We start from the raw sequence: 22,194 nt of genomic DNA on the forward strand, positions 1-22,194 counted from the left end.
CAGCAACCAAATTATTTTCAGATCAGTTTTGCAGCACTGGCCACCAAGGAAAATGGTGGCCAGAAACGTGTTAACATTTTCTATTTGTAACTATATAATGAGTGTGTGTGTTTTCAGATCTGTGAGTTGGTGAAGTTCATGATCGAACACTGTCAGGGGATTTTTGGAGAAGACCCCTGCTCGATGTTTGGAGGACCGCCACAGAGACAGACGACAGAGGAGGAGGAGACAGGTAAAAACAAATACACCTATATATAAACCAGTAATTTAGTACCACAAAGGTTTTACTACATTTTGCTTTAAATATTATTTCAAGTAGATTTAGATTTGGTCAGGTCATGGTTACAAACTGTACTAATCCATAAAACAAGTACTGAAAGTGAAACGAAAAAGGTTGAGTCTCCATGAAGATAGAAATGTTTAATTGTTTAATAGCATACTGTGAAACATTTCAGACAAAGTATTAACATTTTCATGCAGAAAAGCATTTGATGGACCCGCTACCAGAAAAGTTACACAATGCACCTTTAAGGAACTACTAGTATTTTGTGTTAAAATTGCATTATATTTAAAAAAAAAAAAACATCTATTTTGTTATCATTGTGTATCGAAATTGGTGTCAAATGTCAACCCTTTTTTTTCAGAATCGAGTCTGAAATGTTAGTTTAATGACAACACTAGCCTAGATATGTCTTCTTTAGTCTGATGTCTCTTCATATTTAGCACATCACACATGTAGAGTAGTAAAATGTTATGATTTATTATTATTATTTTTTTATTCAATTAGTATAAATAATATTAGTTTGATATATTGTTTGTTTTACATCATGGAGTCCAAGGTGCATTGGTAAATAATGTCTGTTTATCTCTGCACAATAGTTATCCCAACTTCATATAATTTTTAAAAGATTTTTCTATTTCATTTTTAACTTATTTCAGACTATATATAATAAGAAGATCCCTGTGACAATGTATAAAAATATGAAAAATATGAAAAGTACACAATGTTTTTATAATTTGTTGTTATACAGTAAATCCTTGTATTCTTCTGTTTAAATCCAGAGTCTTGGCAGTATCCTTTGACCGACTCGTCCTACGACAGCTTGGAAAACGAACTGGACAACAGCAGCGGTGGCTCCCCAAGTTTCGTTCAACGCAAAGTGGACAATCACCATGACAACCACCACCAGCCTCTCCAGGGCAGCCTCGATTCAATCCTGACGTACAGTGACTACGATCAAGAAAACGACTCAGAAAACCCCTCCAAAACAGCGACAAGACACTACCGTATTGAGAAACTAGGGGGCGACAGCGTCATCTACAGCTCTAAACAGGACTATAAATACGTTGAGTCGTCTCCGTCTTTGGGATCGCCGTCTTTGGAGGCTCGACAAAGACCAAGGAGGAGATCAGAACCCGCTGTTACTTATGTAAGAAAGTTACAACCTTATAATCCAAATACAGACGATGACGAGCAGCCCAACAGCCAATCAGATTTGAGAGATGAGTCCAAGAGGCGGGACTTGGGCTTTGGCATGAAATTTTTAGCCCTAGAAGCGAGTTTGTCAAGTTTAGCATCTGCTCCCAACTCTCCAGCTGCTAATTATTCTTCCGTTGATTCACTGGATTCTTTTAGCTTTGATAAATCGCATAGACAACAAGTAAAAGCATGTACTACGGATGAAATTCCTGTTAGTGTCATTTCAACGCCAGAGGAAAATAGTGCAAAAAGTTCTCCGCCTAAAGACTTGGGAACGTTGAAGAGTTGTGGAAATCTGCATCCGAATACGTGGTTGAAAAAGGACTGGAGGCTGACGTTAAGCCATAAGGATCATTTGAGGAAAGAAGAGAAGTCACCGGTGAGTGAGCAAATGATTCAAATAATAGTAAAACCTAAGTCTAATTCAATACATTCATATATATAAGGAAAATAGGTGTCCAGAGGTGGGTAGAACTTACATTTACTTGTACTTTTCTAGCAGGTATTGAAGTAACAGTACTCTTACTTGAGTAAAACTTTTGCTTTCTCTTCCCACTCTGAGTAAGTCTACAAGTGACAAAAGCTTCATGTAAAAATATGAAATGATAATATTTGTGTTCCTTACAGCGCTTCTTCAGTGTGGTTTTTCTCTCTCTTTTATTGTCTATCCTTTGAAAATACCAGATTCTGTGCATGATTAAATTGTTTGTTTGTTGACAGTCTTTAAGTTATTCTTACTTGAGTAGTACTTCCAAATACTCCAAAGTCATTTCACCACTACACTATTAAGGCCTTAAAAAGTCTTAAATTATGTTGTCCAAATCTTATTTTTTTTCTACAAGGTTTCACAAAGCCTATTTTTCAACCAGGCTGCAGTGCAATGTTAAATGGAGGGAGGAAAGGAAAAACAACAATGTGAAATCATCCAAAGTGATCGAACGTCTAATTTGGAGTATGCACAAACAATACTTTGGTTTCTGGCACTCTCGGCAATGAGTAAACAATCAGCAGAGTGGAAGAAGACGTTGGATGGATCATGGGAAAATGTCTGTGTTTAATCCACAGTGGCTCTTAAATTTTAGATATAGTTCTTTAGTTGGATGGTCATTATCAAAATTGGATCTGATGTTTTTCGCTCTCATAATGGGTGCGATGTTGGTCTTCATTTTCATTTAAGTGGTCTTAAAAAGGGCTTTAAAAAGTCTTAAATTCGGGGTAGTCAAACCTGGGAATACCCTGTTCTACTGGAGAAATATTATTTACTCTAGATTACTATATTATATTATATTACTCTTCCTTGAGCATTTTTTGGCTACTCTGCCCACCTCTGGATGTGTCTTGCCCAAGTACACAATACTAGTAGACTTCAGGAGGTGGATATTGAACCGCACATCTGTGTAATAATTAGACTAACTATACAATTTGAGCTCATCCTTTTCCTAATCAGATTTTAGTACTGTAAAGCTGCACTATGTAACTTTTACCTTTGGATCTGCCATGTTATCTTGACGGAAATGCTATTGGTTGGGGTCTGGAATGTTCCACAGTACGGCATTCATTTTATTCATCAAGCAACATGAAAAAGCATTGCTCCTGATAAAAGAATATGATGTACTTTGGTGACATCTAGTGGCTACAGTTAAAATTGCACTTCCACCCCTCAGAACAGGAGGTGAGCAATTTTAGACATTTTTCTTATGTGTTTAATAATTAAATTTAGTTTGTTTTATATAAGAATATGTTTTATTTTATTATTATTTTTGTTTATACCATAACAGTAAGTTAACAACATTCTATAAAAACTTGGACTAAACTTGGACTAAACTTGGACTAAGCCTGGACTAAACCAGGACTAAAGCAGGACTAAACCAGGACTACAATGTTAAAGAGATAGGTAAAATCATACTACACCTACTGCTGAGTTCATCACACCTGCACTCACATCATCAAGTTTGGGACTTAATTGGCTCAAAATCCAGAACTAAACCTATACTAAACCCTGACTATACCAGGACCAAACTGGGGCCAAACCAGGACTAAACCAAAGAGAACTCAACCACAGATACAACAGGACCAAAGCAGGACAAACCTCAGTTCATTTTCCTCTCTCCTTTTAGATTGTAGCAGCTGAAAAGTTCCCTGTGGTCGCCAAAGGAGGTCAGGAGAAGTCCAGAACCAAACTAGCCAAAGCGGGCCAAAGAGGACCCAAAGACCCCGCTCCAGAAACCCCGGTCCAAAGCAGCCCCTCTCCCTCTCTGTTCTACCGACAGGGAGGTCCCACTCTGTCCCTGTTCAAGAAGCAGAGATCGACGGAGGAGCAAGGCAAGTTCAGGCAGGATTTTAGTTTGACTGTATGTGCTATTTTTATTTAATTTATTTATATTTTTGTGTTTATGTTTCTAAATAAATATCATCTTTCTTTGTTGGTTTTGTCATTTTATTTTACCTCTCATTAACAAATATGCCACTAACTAATGCACGATAACCTACCATAGACCTACATACACATGACCTCCCTAGACTGCAACATATTACTTTAATAGCCCTACTTATTTACCAGTTATCACACATTGCCTTACATATCAGGGGAGTTTGTGTTGTTTTTTTTTTTTCACTTTATAAAACTTTACTTGTTAGGCCTACTATGAGACCTATTCAAAATCTGGATAGGTCTATTTATTTTTAATATGTTTTTAGGCCTATGAGTAGTCTTACCAGAACTGTGGGTAGACTTATTTATTTTTTATATTTTTTGTTACGCCTACGAGTAGTCCTACCAAAAACCTGGGTAGGCCTCTTTATTTTTAATATTTTTTTGTAAGGCCTACGAGTAGTCCTACCAAAAATCTGGGTAGGCCTCTTTATTTTTTATATTTTTGGTAGACCTACTATTAGTTTTATCCAAACTCTGGGTAGGCTTATCAGTAGGCCTGCTCATTTAAAATGTTTTCTTTTAGACCTACCATTAGACTTGTTTAAATATGGCTAGGCCTACTTATTTTGGTTGCTGTAGTGTTTATTCTGCTTAAATGTGTGTAGACTCACAGGCAGGTCTACTTATATTACCAATTACCTGTGAGGTCTACTTATAGTACCACTTACTTCAATTCAGGTACTTCAGTTGGTAGACCTACTTACCTTTATATTACAGGAACACTGATGTCTTGAGCTGGTGGGTAGGCTCACTTACTACCAAGTACTTATAATAGTCATTTTAACAATACATTTTAACTACTACTATATACTACTACTTAAACTACTTTGACTTACTACCAAATATGCTTAAAATCACCAATAAAAATATCAACAGTTACAGCTACTACTGCATTATTGTGACTAACAGGTCTTACTACCTACTACTACTATCATGTCTACAATTTTTACTACTATTATCTACTCCTACATCTAGTACTCCGACTACTACGTCTACTACTCCAACAACACCTCGTACTACTACTACTAGTAAACTTACTCCCACTTCAAAGACTACTACTACTACTACTGCTGCTACTACTATTACACCTCCTACTACACCTACTACCACTACTGCTGCTACTACACCTACAACACCTCGTACTACTACTAGTACACTTACTGCTACTTCAACACCTACTACTCCTGTTAGTCGTACTCCCACTGCTACTACCACGACTCCTTCTAGTACTACTCGTACTACTACAGCGCCAACTACTGCTACTACAACACTTCCTACTACTACTTTTACTATTACACCTACTACTACTAGTCTTACTCTTACTGCTATTACTATGACTCCAACTACACCTACTAGTACTACACCTACTTACTACTACTGCTACTGCTGCTACTGCTGCTACTCCTACTCCTACTACTACACCTATTGCTCTTATTAGTCTTACTCCTACTGCTACTACTACTACAACTCCTACTATTCCTACTTGTACTACTACAACACCTACTACTACTGCTACTATCATTACACCTCCTCCTACTACTTCTGCTACTACTCCTACTACTACAACTACTAGTACTACTACTACTACACCAACAACCCTCCTCCTCCTACTAATACTACTACTACTAGTACACTTATTGCTACTTCAACATCGAGTACAACACCAACTACCATCACCAACCTCTTACACTCTTGTTGTTAGAAATCAAAATCAAAATTGTGTAAAAAGTATCAGTTGTACTTTTATTCAGTAACACTTCTCTCTCTCCTCCTGCAGCCAACCCCAGACTGTCCCAGAGACGCGGATCAGAACCGAGCCGGGTCCTGGTCGACCGGGTCTCCAATCTGAGCAGGACCCGTCTCCCTAGCGACCCGGGACTCAAAGTATCCGAGGTGGACGGCAAAGAGGTTTCCGCGGAGACCAGATTTTGTCTTTCTCCTCACGCCACAAAAGCAGTGAAGGACTACTTCTCCTCGCATCCACGCAGCAATCCCCAGAGCAGCAAGCAGGTGGCGCTAGCCCTGGTGGAGAGCCAGAGGGAGTGGATTAAACGCTGCAGTGACCCTCAATCAGAACCAGACTTTGAACAACTGTTATTATCAGAAGAGTCTTATGTCTAATGAAATAAAGAATTATCAGAACTACCAGAACTTTGAATACTGTAAATACGGTTTATTGTGGTAATACAGTTTATTTCAAAACTACAACTTAAGGTTCATTGTGTAACTTCTTTGGTGTCCGTCAAATGTTTTTCTTCACGGAGATGTTATTGCTTTGTCTGGAATGTTTCACAGTATGATATTAAACCTTTTTTATCTTCATGGAGACCAACCCAGACCAAGTTACAGGTCAGATCTGTGGAGAGGCAACCCTGCTCACAGAATGTTGTCAGAATGTTGTTTTTCTAAGTCAGGGGTGTCAAACTCAAATTTACAGAGGACCAAAATTAAAAACTGGGACTGGAATTAAAAGTCATGGGCCAAACTAAATATTTACTGAAAAATTTCAACAGCATCTGCATGTTTTCTCTTCTTTGGAGATAAGAAAAGGTTTAACATTACATATTAAAATAAATGTTTAATAATAGTTTTGCTTAAACTTTGAATCCAGAACAAGCATAAAATAAAATAATAACTAAATTTAAAATAAATAATGTCTCTATAGCCTATCTGTAGTTGACTGGCAGCTCTAAAACATTTGATTTGATCTTGTGGGCCAAATATAATTATATCACGGGCCAAATTTGGTCCCTGGGCCTGAGTTTGACATGTTTAGGTATCTTTCATTTTTCATTGTCATTCTTGGTATTTTTGAGCTATAAAACCACCTGTAACTGAATAAATGTAAGGTAAAGCTGCTTAATGTCATACTGTGGAACATTCCCGGCAGAGCAATGATATCTCCATAGAAACAAGCAGGACCCCCAACTGAAAAGTTACACACTGCACCTTTAAAAAAAAGAGCCTGTACCTGATTTGCCCCTGTACAGATATTAGGTATTTGCTCTGCACAGTCTGCGTCTAATTACGAAGTATTTTAGTGTCCCATAATCAGGAAGTGTGCTGTTCGCATGCTAGTTGTTGTTAGCTTTAGAGTAATGGCATCTGAAAGTTGTGAAAAGCATTTATAATTAGGATTAGTGAGGAATAACTTTGGACGACTGCAAACTATTTTAAATGAATTAGTTCTGTTTTTCACATTTTTAAAGACTGCAGAAATCAGGTACAGCGCTTTTCAAATTACTTACAGTAAACAACATGTTTTTCAGTTAAAATAAATGCTATTTAGTCTTGAAAAATGTTACACAGAGGGGCTTTAAAGCTACTATCTCTAAGTGTATTTGATTTTTTTCACCAGTAAATGGCAGATGCGCTGTTTTGTCAATGACTTAAGGACAAATTGTACTGCTTTATTTTGAGAACATTTTATTTTAGCACATCTGATGTAAATTGTAATTTATCTGTTTAATTATGAAGTCTGTTCGCTTGTGTATTTTGTATAATAATGTTTATAATGTAAGTTAACCTTTGCCATTTGCCTTTTAACATTATAAAAAGCCAAATCTATTAAATGCTTCAGAATTTTCCATTTTCTATGTGTTTAGATCAGATTATAAAATTATTAAAGATAACATTAACTTATAAACTGCTATTTTGAATGTACATTTGTGAAGCTATGACTTTAAATTAAAAGTAAAAAATGTAAAGGTACACTATGTCGCCATGGAGATGTTAATGCGCTGTCCAAAATGTTCCACAGTAGAGCATTGAACTTGTATTTATTCAGTGACAGGCTTTTTCGTTACTAAAATACAAAGATAAATATGCGTTTTTTTGACTGTGAGCTGCTTGTCTCCGAGGAGATTAAACCTACAGATTTCCTTAGAAGCAAAAAGCTCCCAGTAAAAAAAATGCTTATCTGTTCTTGTATTTTATTAACGAAAATCCTCTAACTGAATAAACATGAGATATACAAGTTTAATGAGCTGCTGAAACAAAAGAATCTCCAAAGTACATAGTTTGCCTTTAATTTTGTTTATAATAGGAACTTTACTGTTTTCACTATGTGCTTAATACATTAGGTTTTGCTCTTAGTAGTAGTAAAATTATGCCAGGGGTGTTTTACATGCATCTCTATTGTTGGGAGTGTTACCAACAGTTACCATGGTGACACAATGCTTACACCAAAAAATGTCTAATATATTCTGAAAATTCAAGAAAAAAATACAGTATGGATTTAAATGATAATTGGAGGAGCCTGTGATCATTTAAAGTGTTTGTGGTCATGTTTAAGAGTTTTAGAGTTTGATTTTCAACAAAAAGGTGAGAGTGATGAGAGTGTGAGATTTTTATGTGTCACCTGTTGTAGTTCCAACAAAGTCGTCTTTTTCTGTTCAGATTGTGTTAAAACGAAGCTCAGATTAAAGTCTAACTTGAGTAAGAGAGCTTCAGACAGAGTAGTGCTTTCAGTTAGCTTCACACGCCCAGGGAATGTTGACATCAGCTGCAAAGTGTCAATAGTCCGAGCCAGAGCAAATACATTGAAGAAAAAAATATATATATTAAAAAAAAATCTTCTGATCTTTATCTAGACTTGTCTTAACGCTGTGTTTTTAAAAGTGCTGCTTTCTAACCAGCTGTTCTATCACTGCCAATATTTATCAATAAAGAGCTATAAGATAATAAAAATATATATTGTAAAACACTTTTCTTTTGTCCTGGTTTATGACGTGTTTTGTGTTACAGTTGACAATACATTTTAATTGAGAGATTTTTGTTTTTGGTTCAGTCAAGTCTTACTTTTTTAGTTTAACAAGTATTACTCAACCAAAAACAAAGAACCAAACATTAAATTAACATTGAAGTGTATAACGTTTGATAAATTAGATCACAAAAAGTAAGGATTAAACAATGAGGAGCAATTGAAACTAGTTCACTTTTAAATCCGACAACCTTTTCACTGTGACTGTTGGTTTGTTTTATTTTTATTAACATTGAGCACAATATTAGCCCCTGTGTAATTTACATATCTACATTTTCATACTTTTCACATTCTTAACAGGTGTATTATTATATTACTGTTTTACTTCTGGTCACACGAAGATGCGAGTCTGATCATAGATGAAGCTCCCCGTTTTCAGATGGGTGTGATTGACAGGTGGATTAGCCAATCAGGGACAAGAATTCTGTCTGTCTGTATCAAAACATATCTGGCTGCACACAAGGAAAAACAAAAAGGAAACATTATATCAAAGGGGACTGAAAAACCTCACAGATTTCCGCAGAATCAGTGAACAAAGCACTAAACTGTTATTCTGTGGTGACGATGCAGGATACGTGTATTAAACACGCAAACAAAACAACGAAACAACATTATAACATAGATTAAAATATTAAAAAATAGAATAATGAGGCTCCCTTAACTTTATTAAACAAATAAACTCCAACCTCCTTAGCATTATTTCTGATAGTAAACCAAATATGAAACAGATGACGATACAGACGGACCACAGAATTAGAAAGTGATTTTTTTGCTTTATTATTATGACACTATACAGTTAAACAGTGGTGTATGTACATTCACCTGGTTAAATTAGCTCAGTGTTTAATGGACTTGTGATTAACAGACAAGAAGACAGTAGTAATAATAATAATAATAACACACAAATAATAATAAAATAAGTGGATACGGCAGTTTTAATACTCTATTTAAAATCAAGTTGTTATATCCAGGCCCCACTCTGCAAAAACCTGCTCCCATTTCCATAGAAAACTATTGTTGAAAATATAGTTGTTTTCCTTGTTATTACTATTCTAAATTTACAAGATACACTATGTAACTTTTCTGGTGGAGAGTCTGCCAATTGCTCGTCTCCATGGTGATGTTATTTTCCACCAAGACAAGCGTGTTACAGCTCAGATCTGTGGAGAGGCAGTCGTGCTCGCAGTAAGAATGCGCGTTTTTAAAAGGTATATTTAATTTCTTTGCCTAGAATGTTCCACAATACGGCATCTAACTTATTTATCTCCAAGGAGACAACCGGGTAATGACATCAGACCAGGATACAGTTCAGATCTGTGGAGCGGCGACCCCACACGTGGACTGCAGGAATGTTTTTGAGGTATTTATGAGCACCAAAGAATATCTGTATTTAAGTAGATTGATAGGTAAGTTTGCTGTCGTACTGTGGAACTTTCCAGGCAAAGGAATAACATCTTCATGGAGACAAGCAGGTATGAGACGTTCTCCAGAAAAGTTACAGAATGCACCTTTAAGTAGTTAATTCATACTAGCCCAAAAATATAGATTCTACATGGACATATAGACGTTAGGTGTGGTAACTTTCAATTAGGGGCCAGATCTTGTTAAATAAATAATTGCTTAAATACTACATGGAGGGGGGGGTTCTGCGTGCACGTCTATGGCAGAACGTTCAGCGGTTGCCATGGCGATGCGACGCACACGTAAGCAAAAACACAACAGGTGTTAATATCTCTCTCAAAGGCTCGGAAAGTCAAATCGAAAGTCAGATTGCGTTAAAACAAAGCTCAGATTAAAGTCTAAAGTAACAGAGCTTCAGACAGAGCAGTGCCTCCGGTTAGCTTCACCACTCCAGAGAGTTGATGACAGTTACAAAGCATCAAAAGGGGTATAAAAAAAAATAATAATAACTTAATGGGGAATTGATTGTAAAAGGCAAATAGAAACCCAACTCGACACTCGAAACTTTTTCCAGTAACGTTAAAAGTGCATTGTGTAACGTTTCTGCATGGAGACGTTACTGCTTCGTCTGGAATGTTTCACAGTATGGCATTAAACCTTTCTATCACCGTGGAGACCAAACCAAACCAAGTTACAGGTCAGAACGCCTGTTTTTCTAAGTATTTTTGAGCTATAAAACCACCTGTAATTGAATAAATGTGAACTAACTAGAGCTGTTTAATGTCACACTGTGGAACATTCCAGGCAGAGAAGCGACGTCTCCATAGCAACAAGCCTCCCTCCACCAGAATAGTTACGCAAAGCACCTTTAAGTGAGTTGTCTATTATAGGTGATCGTAGAAAACTGATAAATCTATTGTATCAAAAGTCAGGAAACAGGCGTGGAGCAGTTGGACGTACCCCGGACCCTGGACACAGAGCATGGCGCCCCCTTGTGTGTGCGCACGTGTAACTACAGCTCACAGTTTTTACGCTGAACCGTCTTTGCTTTGTCTGATGTCTGCTACACTTTCAGGGACACGCGCCACCATCCCGTCCAGAGATTTGGTCAGGCAGATCTGGCAACCCAACCGAGACCTAAAAAAAAAAAAAAAAAAAAAAGAAAAAGCAAAGAGGATTACTACGCTGGAGGATACTTTGCAATGACATCATGCTGGGGGTGTTCTACGGAGGAATCTTCAGCAGTTACCGTGGTGACACAATGCACACATAAGTAAACACAGACTAAGATGTTTTAATATAGTTTGAAAAAAATTGAAAATGGATTTAAACAATGCATTTTCAAGAGTGTGATAAATACGTGCGTTCATGATCCTGTTTAATATTATTATTACCGTATTTTTCAGACTATAAATCACACTTATTTTCACTGTTTGGGTGTTTCCTGCCACTTACACTCTGGTGCGACTTATATATTAAAATTTTCAGACTGACAGCCGTGAGAGGCTCTAGTCTTGTGTGTCAGTATCTGCTGCTCCTGTTCCTCCTGTACCACTGTCACTTCACTCTACTGAACATGTCTCCTGCAGAAAGAGCCTCTGTCCTGCTGTAAGTAGTGAAATATTCAGCTGAAAACAGTAATCAAGCAATAGACAGAAAGTTTGGAGTGAAAAACTTGTGAGGGACTGGTAGAAAGCGGGGATGAAAAACACAGCTTCAAGGTAAAAAGGAGGGAGCACCATGCAACTTTCCTGAAGTCATTGGATGGATGGACAAAGCCTGGACTTCAGAGACCCCGAAAACCATCCAATCAGCTCAAATGTTTATATCGTGATTCTCTGTGCAGCTCTACGCTCAAACACATCTGCCCCCGCCCACTCCTCCTATTCTTTGAGTGACAGGTGGATTAAACCAATAAAAATAATGAATGGAAAGTTATTAGTTACCTCTTAAAACAAAATAAAACTACATTAAAAGTGCATATGTCAGATGACTTGGTTTGGTGAAAAATACAAGAATACATGAGAGTACCTCTCCCCATGCAAAACTGAAAATTCCATCCAAAATGCAAAATACAATTTACACACAAAGAAGGCATTTTGTCAGTTTAAACCTTCTCTTGACAATACCTCCATTTTGTATAGAGCTATTGTCTTTTTTTTTTAAACTACTGCACATCGCGTCACGTTTATCAAGTTACTGTGTACAGTTTTGTATCCTGCTTTTGTATATTTATGGAAAACTGTTGCTTTAGAGCCATAGACTGTATCAAAAAGTGGACCCACAATGTTCAGCTTGAGTCAAATGAAGCTCACAAGGCTAGCAGTTATGTAAAATATCGAAATAAAAACATCAGGATCATGTAGAGCGAGTAAATACGAACATTTTAAGACCTAAATGAACAGATTTGTGGGCTGAGCACAGAATCTTACCGCTAAATGTAACAAGGGGTTGAAAAGGGTCTGGGAGAGATCACTAGATTACTGAAACATGCATGGATGATATCTAAAAACCTCTTCAGTTTTTGATGAGGGAACAACTTAATAACATGATAGAAAGCTCCAAAAAGGTTAAAACGCCTGACAGGTTGAACTTATCACTTGACTAAAACACAGTTAAGTTCATTATATTAAAGATTTTACAAAAAAGAAATTGTAAAAATGTCCTGTTTGGCCATTTTTTTAGGTTTAAAATTGTGCTTCATGGATGGTAATCATGACATCACATTAGGGAATTCCATGACCGGATTACTCACGTGTCTGTAAGTCCGTACGCCAAATCCAGCATGTCCATCTCTTCATCAGTGACTGGCCCCAGCTGCTTGTACACGTCCTCATCGAAGATTAAGTGACACGTGGAGCAGGCCAGTGTTCCCTCGCACGCTCCTGCAGAGAGAAAGAAACACTCAGGATCACACCGACCGCACCTCAAAAACTCAAATCAAAGTTAAGATGACTTGAATTAAGAGAGTTTTATCATGATTTTGGCACATTTCACAATGATCTACAAATGAACCAAGACTTTTTGTACTTAAAATATGAAAATACATCTTCCTAAGGTTAACATAAGAAAAGTAATAGAGTACATAAAAGAAGAAACTAAACATAATGTTGCTTGAAATAAATTGAATCTACTCAAATAAAGTAAAATGTTCTAGATATTTCTAAACATGGGACTAGGGGAGGGCGATTTTGACAAAAAATTATATCTTGATTTTTATTTTTGGCATCATCTTAAAATGCAAAACTGAGTCTGTAACTGTCTTGGTTGAGGTTAAAGAGTCCATAATACTTTAACACACAAATCCTGCATGTTGAGTTCTTCTCTCAAACAGAAAATACTCTGTTCCACCTTGTGATGTCGTGTGCTCCACTCCGTACACTTTCACGAGAATCATTTGTATACTTTCAGCCCTGGAATTGCCATTTTCTACTGAACTAAAGGTAAAAAACTACCACTGCATGACATCAGAAAGTGGAATGGAGCATTTCTGAGCTTTAACGATGTAGACAGACTAATAAAGGATTATTCAAAAATGTGACAAAACACAACTCCAGGAATGTTTTTGAGGAGGAAACAACATTATAGAATGACTAAAAGTTCACAACTAGGGGTGTGCAAAAATATCAAAATATCGATATATCGTATCGTATATTAATGTGATGATACAGAATCGATATCGTGGGTTGCTGTATCGATATATCACCAAGAGTATTTTTTGTTATATTTTACAAAATTATTTTGTTACAGCTACAGTTTAGTTACTTGTTTAGAGCAAGGAAACTCGTTTATGCAACACATTTGACATTTTCACTGTTTTGATGATTAAAATGTTTGTGTTTCATATGAACTTTGCATAAAAAGTGTTTTAACAAAGACTTTTAGTATCACAGCCATGATTTAGCCTTTATTTTTAACTGGACTGTACCTGAAATGTATTTTATTGAATCAAAAGTGCACTTGATCGAGGTATGTATCGTATCTGTCAAGTTTGTGTAATATAGGACCTTTAAAGCGTCATAAATTAACCACAAAAGTGAAGAAATATAACTTAATGCATTTGTTTGAGAGATTACACAAAGTCTTTCAGCTCATTTTAATTTTACTCAGCTCTACATAGTGCACTTTTAAAAAAATTCTCACACTGGCTTCTGTCTATATAATTGAATCGTCTTTTGAACGTCTCTTTGATATGAACTGATCCAAAATATTCATATCTCATACAAGGAGCCTGAAAGTTCCATCACTACTTCTTCTGTGTCTTGCTCAAGGACACAGAACAGTTGACACTAGACCAGAGCCGCTGCTGCCTCTTGAACCTCAGAGGGACCTGGCATTCCCCTGTTCTCGCTGATCAAAACACTAATCAGCTCAAATCCTGGTAAGCCCTCGGAGCTCAGACGAGATTGACACAGGAACACCTCCGAGGCCGCCGAACATTTTTAGTTTTGGTAGAGTTTTGGTGCGCAAAGATTAAAACTCAACTAAAATGACTACATATTCTGTTTTTTTTTATAGGTAATTAGAATTAAAGGTGTAACATTTCTGGTGGAAGGTCCGTCAAATGCTTTTCTCCGTGGAGATGTTATGGCTTTGTCTGGAATGTTTCACAGTATGGCATTAAACCTAAGCCAGACCAAATTACAGGTCAGATCTGTGAAGAGGCGACCCCGCTTAGAGTCAGAATTTTTGTTTTTCAAGGTATTTTTGAGCTATAAATCCACCTGTAATTGAATAAATGTAAGTGCAGAGCTGTTTAATGCCATACTGTGGAACATTTCAGGCAGTGCAATGACAAGCAAACCAAAAACGTACACAATTCACCTTTAAGACATTTATTCCAGCTCATATTTTTAACAATATTACAAAAATATAACAATACGTTTTTGGGGATAATTCTGCGTTAACGTATATTATCTAGATTTTCTTCAGCATTAAACTTTTTTTTAGCGTGTCAGGTCTAAATCGAATCACAAATGCAAGGATTGTCAGAAAAAAAAAAAGTGACCAAATTACACACCAAATCCGTCAAAGTCCAGGTCTTCGTTTATGACCACGTCGAGCAGAGAATCTCCAGGAGAGCCTTTCACTGTCACTTTCTCTCCATCTCTGTTCACAAAATGTACAGTCACTTTGTTGTCCGCCCTGAAAACACAAAATAAACATATATTTAAAAAAATGCAGGGTTAAAGGTGCTATATTACACAAAATTGACTCTTGTGAGCTTTAAGTTGTTAGATTTATGTCCCACTTAAGAAAAGAGATGGTTTTGTTTTGAATTTAAAAGCATGAATGAGCCTAAATTATCTGCACTTTACTGAGTCTAAAACAAGTGATGTTTGGACCAAGTTGTGCTGGAGTCACCTCTGTTAATTCAGGAAACTTTGATTGCAAAATGGATCCACAGCTTAAACTTGACAGGCAAATTCATTCTGCTATAAGGACCAGTTTCTTCCACCTTAAGCAGCTGGCGAGAGTTAAGCACCTTCTGGCACGTCAGCACATTGAAACCGTGATCCACTTCTTTGTAACCACCCGGCTGGATTATCGTAACGCATTTTATTTTGGGGTGAGTCAGTCCTCCGTTTCCTGACTGAAGCTCGTCCAAAATGCGGCTGCACGTTTTTTAAGTTGCACACAAAAATATGGGCAAAGGAACCAGCTGGAAAGTCTCGCCGGCTGGAAAGTCCCCCTGAATTGTACTCTTTATGAAACTAAGTTAGTTAATCTATATACATTTTTTGTCATTACGTACTGAACACACGCAATATACCTCAACACATTTGTTCATACACACACAAAAAAACATGCAAAAATGATGTGGTCTCAACAGTGCCGCTACTATTTCAGGATTTTATCTTACATGTTTCAATTAATTACATAGTTAAGACCTTCCTAAAAGTGAAGAGCTAAAACTGTGCACCACTCTCTTCTAGTTTATGAAGAAGTTTAAATGTTTAACTCTGGGCAGATATATGAAATATGAGACTTAGTTTGTGCTGTAGTACTTTGTTGTACTGTTACCAATTGTTGTTGTTGTTTGTTTCCTCTCGCTGTGTTTATGAAGTTGAACGGGTGTCAAGATGACGCTCTGATAAAGGAATTATTTTGTTTCATTCACACATGTTTGAATAATCCTTTATTATTAGTCTATCTACGTCTCCAAAACTCAGAATGTTCTGTTCCACTTTGTGATGTTATGAAGCGGTAGTTTTCAAGTTAACAGCTACATTTTATCTTTTATTCAGTAGAGATTGGAAATTCCAAGTCTGAAACTATCCAAATGATCCTAGTGAAGCTGTGTGGGGTTTAAAAACACAGTAGAGCGCTTCCTGTATTACCTATGTATGACATCACAAGGTGGAACAGAGTGTTTTCAGTTTGAGAGAAGACGCTCTGAGAAGCCTAAATAAGCAGGGTTTGTGTGTTAAAGGTGCTCTATTTGGTTGAGGTCCATCACCTGTTTTTTTTCTATGGAGATGTCATTATTCTGCTTGGAAAGTTCCACAGTATGGAATTAAACAAGCTCTACTTTACATTTATCAATTACAGGTGGTTTTATAGCTCAAAAATACCTAGAAAAACAGATATTCTGACTGTGAGCGGGGTCGCCTCTCCACAGATCTGACCTGTAACTTGGTCTGGTTTGGTCTCCATGAAGATAGAAATGTTTAATGCCATACTGTGTAACATTAGAGACAGCATTTGATGGATCCCTCCACCAGAAAAGTTACACAAATGCACCTTTAAACGTGTGTGAATGAAACAAAACACAACTCCAGGTTTGTTTGTGAGAGGAAACATTATAACATAGATCAGAAAAGAGAATAACATGGGCCCTTTAAACTTCCCCATGTCCCAGTGGCCCTTAAACAATTGCAGCTTTTAGGATTTACAGTTTATCTTAATTGAGCGTTTCTCAGCATTCCTCATTGGCTTAAAAGGGCCTTTGAGGTCAAGTCTATACACTCAATATAGGGGCTTAAACTCAACTCACTTACACTTCTATGGGAACTGCACTGGAAAATACAGAGATTTCAAAGCGGCAATGGCAGAAGAAATCACAATGAATTAGAAATAAAACGTTAGTACACACTATTAACATATATATAATTCTTCTTTTATAATATTCTGTTCTTTTAAAGCTCTTTTGTAGATGCTATAATGTTTCATATGGCAACAAAAATGTAAAAAAAAAAGCCACAGTATGAAATTAAACAGCTCTACCTTAGATTTATTCAATTACAGGTGGTTTTATAGCTTAAAAACACCTAGAAAAACAGACACTGAACCAGGACTGAACCAGGACTGAACCAGGACTGAACCAGGACTGAACCAGGACTGAAGCCAGGACTCAGCCAGGACTCAGCCAGGACTCAGCCAGGACTCAGCCAGGACTCAGCCAGGACTCAGCCAGGACTCAGCCAGGACTCAGCCAGGACTCAGCCAGGACTCAGCCAGGACTGAACTAAGACAGAACCAAAAACCAGAAAAAAAAAAAAAAAAAAAAACAGAATAAAAATACAGGACAAAAAACAGGACTGAACCAGGTCTGAACCAGGTCTAAACCAAGACAAAAAACGGGACTGAACCAGGACACAACTAAGACAAAAACCAAGACAAAAAACACAGGACAAAAACACAGACTCAACCAGCACTGAACCAGCAATGAACCAAGTCTGAACCATGACTGAACCAGGACTAAACCAGGTCTGAACCAGGTCTAATCCAGGAATGAACCAGGTCTAACCCAGGTCTAACCTAGGACTAAATCAGGCCTAACCCAGGACTAAACCAGGCCTAAAACTTGTCTCTCTACACTTCTTTCAATGAACCCTCATGTCCCATTTCCCAGTGTTCTTTGCTCCCTAAAAACACACACAAACAGACTCTTGTGAATGACAGCGCTAACGGGCTAAAGGCTAAAGGCTAAACACACACAGAGCAGACTAAAATCTACAAACTCAGTGACCTTAAGAGGGCGGACGGTCCATGACAACAACCTACTACAGGGTCTGTTACAACATCTCCATGGAGACGAGCAAAACAGTGGACACTTCACCAAAAAAGTTACACAGTGTTTCTACGTATTTAGTTTTCAGATCAAGCTTTTTTAAAATAAACTTTCAGATTTAGAAATGCAATGATTTTCTCAGCATCAAATCACATCAAGATGTTTATGATATTACGTCCGACTACAGGGACGGTTACAACATCTCCATGGAAACGAGCAAAAAAGTTACGCAGTGCTTCTTTATGTTTCCTCGTTAAGCTTTTTATAAACTCTCAGATTTTGAAAGCCAATGCTTTTCTCAATATTGAAACACATCAAGATATTTATGACAATGTCCGACTACAGGGACAGTTACAACATCTCCATGGAGACGAGCAAAGTAGTGGACACTTCAGGAAAAAAGTTACGTAGTGCTTCTTTACGTTTCCACATCGAAGCTTTTTATAAATTTTCAGAGTTAGAAATGCAACACTTTTCTCAGTATCGAGACATTTGCCTTTAGGATTATGAATGAATGAATTAATGAACTTATTATAAAGATATCGAGTGTATGATCAGCCCTGTTTTAAAGATGCACTATGTAACTTTTCGGTTGGGGTCCGTCACCTGCTTGTTTCTATAGATATGTCATTGCTCTGCCTGAAATGTTCCACAGTATGACTTTAAACAGCTCTATCTTACATTTATTCAATTACAGTTGGTTTTACAGCTCAGAAATGCCTAGAAAAAGAGACATTCTTCTGACTGTGCTGTCCTGAGTTAATGTCACTTTGGGGGTATTTGAGACCTCCTTTATCATGTGAATAAATATTGTGAAAAATATTGAGCTCTAAATTGATCTTTGGCCTTTATTTGGCAGTTCCTGTACTCTGCTTTTGTAACATGAGACAAAAACTAAGGAGTCATGCAAAGGCAAAAGGGAGTAAGATGCCTTTGCAAAAATCATGAGTCAAAAATAAGGAGTCGTGCAAAGGCAAAAGGCCGTAAGTTGCCTTTGCACAACCCCTTATTTTTGTCAAAGGTCCATTTTGAGCTCAATATTTTTCGCATACACATATTTCTACTTTATAGTAACTAGCTGTCAAATTTTGGGAGCCCTGCCTATTAGACTTTTGCCTGGATAAAACAGAAACTTTGATGTCAGTTTTCTCAGTTTCACACTCTGGCGAGTTAAGGTCTTTTGCCTTTGTAGGGCAGTGTGAATGGGGTCGCCTCTTCAGAGATCTGACCTGTAACTTGGTCTGGTTTGGTCTCCATGAAGAAAGAAAGGTTTAATGCCATACTGTGAAATATTCCAGACAAAGCAATAACGTCTTCATTAATAAAAGTATCTGATGGACCCTCCACTAGAAAAGTCACAAACTAAAAAAAAAACATGTACAATTACCTCCATTAAAAGTTATCTAGTGTAAATCAAGGTGAATTCTCAAATTATCAAAAACCACGCTGAAATCACAATGTTTCTTCTCAAAATAACCCTAATTTGAAACTTATACACATCGCTCTTGCACAGTTTTAATGAGCAGTTTGACCCTGGGAATTCTGCCTCTCTCCTGTGTCCTTGAACGCATCCTTGGACCCCGGGTTGAAATAATAATCCCAAAACCTTGTATTCAAAGTGTAAGTGTAGTTTTTGGCCCAGAATTCTCCTGTGAATATGAACTCATCTCATCAGAGTATGTGTGATGCGATTTAGAGTCAAAACATAACAGATAGGCCAATGTAAAATTGATAGGGAGTTTGACACAATCATTACTGGAGAATTATCAACAAGTTAAACTTAAACAACTGGACTGTAGTGGTGCTTATTTTCTATGTATTTCAATATAAACAATTTCTAATACTTTTTATTTATATTTTTATCTAACTTTTGTCTAAATATTGTTTTAACTTTACTATATCTGCTGTTTAAAGTACATTAGACAGATTTAAAAAGGTTAATTTTGAGTATTACCATTACTTGCAGCCACAATCACTTTCACATAGTATTTTTTTGTTGTTGTATTTGTAGTAGTAGTAGTAGTAGTAGTAGTAGTAGTAGCGATTTAGAGTCAAAACATAACAGTAGGCAAGTAAAAGTAGGGAGTTTAATATTACTGGAGTTATCAACAAGTTAAACTAAAACAACTGGACTGTAGTAGTGTTTATTTTCCATCTATGTCAATACAATTTCTAATTCTTTTTGTCTATATTTTTATTTAACATTTGTCTAAATATTGTTTTAACTTTATTATAGCTGCTGTTTAAAGTAGATTAGATTTAAAAGGTTAAATGTTGAACATTAACATTACTCAATCAAATCACTGAATCAAATCACTTTAATGTGTTATTTTTATAGTGTTTGCATTAGTTAGATCATACATTTTTTATTGTTAATTATTATCAACTACAAAAATAAATTATGCTAAAATCACCTGCCAAATGTTACTCTTACTGTTTTATTTTAACTATCAGAGACTGTCCTGACTCTGAACCTCTTACACCACCGGCTAAAGTCTAAAAACATAGGTAAAAGGTCTGTGTAAATTAGTTTAAAGTTTACATTCTGAATAAAGTATGCTTCCCTGTTGTATTGTTAAATTATAATCACACAAACGTGACGAAAATGCAAAAATGTGTTGATTCTGTGGCAAAACTACTACCACATTGTTACGTCAAAGTTTGTGCCAAAGTTTTACGCACCATTACGCATCAAAACTGTAACTGTAACTGTATTTTGTAATGTTATGATTATTTGACTTTATTTCCTAATATTAATTAGCAAAATGTGTTATATTTTTTGTTAAGATGAGAGTGGGGGAAAATGGAGATTTAAAAAAAAAATAGTATAGTGTGTTTACTGTAATGTCAACAGAGTATATATATTTTTGTTTGTGAAACTTTGACACAATAGAGTATTAAAAAAATAAATTAATATCAGCGTTGCAAAGTGTTAAATAAGCATGGAGCACGTGTATTTTCGTAAGATATTTGCGGAGTATAACTTTACTCACCTTAGGGGCTGTAAGCCGAAGGTAAAGCTTCTAGGATTACTGTGCCGAACTGCGGGAGAGGACAGGACAGCGGCAGATCTACGTGAATACTGCGCCAATCTTCTAAAAGCTGCAACTAAAGCCATATTTTGCGCCAGATATTCAGCCTATATTCAGAAGGCACTGCTGAAGAAGGAACTCTCGGTCAAAAAGTGGGCTAGGCTAAAACCCAGTGATGCTAGCTGCGGTGTTACTTTTCAAGCCAACAAAAGTCAATCAGTCAGTGTCACGTTCATTGCGCAACGTACAACTTGTGCAAACTTGTCCGGAAAAGCGAAAATACTGCGCCACAACCGAGAGGGCAAAGAAAAATAAACAGAAATGCGGTTTGGAGGTGGTGTAGGAGGTGCACGATGCTCACGACCCGCAGAGGAGAAAGTAAACTACAGCAGCGCACGGGACGAAAACACTTCCTGTATCACAAAACACGGGTTCGCGGAGACAGCTGCTTCCGGTCTACGACTTCAAAATAAAAGCCGTTGATTTAATTATTTCGTTAGTTCGTTTTTTTTTTTATTATTATTATTATTATTATTATTATTATTATTGCTGTTATTATTTTAGCTTTGATTGTATGTAATTTATCTTAATATTATTCTTTGTCTTTTTTTATAATGTAAATGCACACTTTTTTATTTAAAGGTGCACTGAGTAACTTTTCTGGTGGAGGGTCTGTCAAAAGCTTTTCTATATGGGGATGTTATTGCTTTATCTGGAATATTTCACAGTAATGTATTAAATCTTTCTCTCTTCATGGGGACCAAACCAGACCAAGTTAAGGGTCAGGTCTGTGGAGAGGCGACCCCGCTCACAGTCATAACGTCTGTTTTTCTAGGTATTTTTGAGCTTTAAAACCACCTGTAATTGAATAAATGTACAGAAGGGCTGTTTAATGTGATACTGTGGAACATTCCAGGTAGAGCAATGGCATATTCGTAGAAACAGGCAAATGATGGACCCCCAAACAAAAAGTGACCTTTAAGATTTTAATGTTGTTTTGTTTGCTTCTTTGTTTGTTTGTTTCAAAATAAGTAGATTAAATTGAGAGATAAAGTAGTTAAAAAAGGGCAT

At 36.7% G+C, this 22,194-nt stretch overlaps 2 protein-coding genes across 2 annotated transcripts in view; one reads left to right on the forward strand and one right to left on the reverse strand.

Moving 5' to 3' along the window:
• LOC110173200 (rho GTPase-activating protein 20) overlaps window positions 1–6,035 on the forward strand; it is a 42,899-nt gene extending 36,864 nt beyond the window's left edge. Inside the window, exons 14-17 of the mRNA XM_020939195.2 lie at window positions 118–232; window positions 1,063–1,859; window positions 3,598–3,802; window positions 5,692–6,035. Coding sequence (XP_020794854.1) covers window positions 118–232; window positions 1,063–1,859; window positions 3,598–3,802; window positions 5,692–6,035 — 1,461 coding nt within the window. The remainder of the gene's footprint in view (window positions 1–117; window positions 233–1,062; window positions 1,860–3,597; window positions 3,803–5,691) is intronic.
• Window positions 6,036–9,436: 3,401 nt separating this feature from the next.
• LOC110173151 (adrenodoxin) lies at window positions 9,437–21,514 on the reverse strand. The gene is made up of 4 exons (XM_020939137.2): window positions 21,085–21,514; window positions 15,098–15,222; window positions 12,833–12,962; window positions 9,437–11,214 (listed from the first exon to the last, which is right to left on the reverse strand). Exons 1-4 carry the CDS (start codon window positions 21,207–21,209, stop codon window positions 11,106–11,108), a joined length of 489 nt encoding a protein of 162 aa, XP_020794796.2. The 5' UTR covers window positions 21,210–21,514; the 3' UTR covers window positions 9,437–11,105.
• Between the last annotated feature and the right edge of the window lie 680 nt (window positions 21,515–22,194).

This window comes from Boleophthalmus pectinirostris, unplaced genomic scaffold (assembly GCF_026225935.1).
Source record: "Boleophthalmus pectinirostris isolate CB_2022bp ecotype Guang Dong unplaced genomic scaffold, ASM2622593v1 HiC_scaffold_11, whole genome shotgun sequence".
NCBI lineage: Eukaryota > Metazoa > Chordata > Actinopteri > Gobiiformes > Gobiidae > Boleophthalmus > Boleophthalmus pectinirostris.

Bases quoted from the DNA above. Each gene is read 5' to 3' on its own strand.
- LOC110173151 (XM_020939137.2), bottom strand. From the start codon at position 21,209: ATGGCTTTAGTTGCAGCTTTTAGAAGATTGGCGCAGTATTCACGTAGA. The intron at 12,963-15,097 runs GTGTGTAATTTG...TTCTCTCTGCAG, and splicing joins CCTGGACTTTGACGGATTTG to GAGCGTGCGAGGGAACACTG. The intron at 11,215-12,832 runs GTGAGTAATCCG...TTTTTTTTTTAG, and splicing joins GCGTACGGACTTACAGACAC to GTCTCGGTTGGGTTGCCAGA.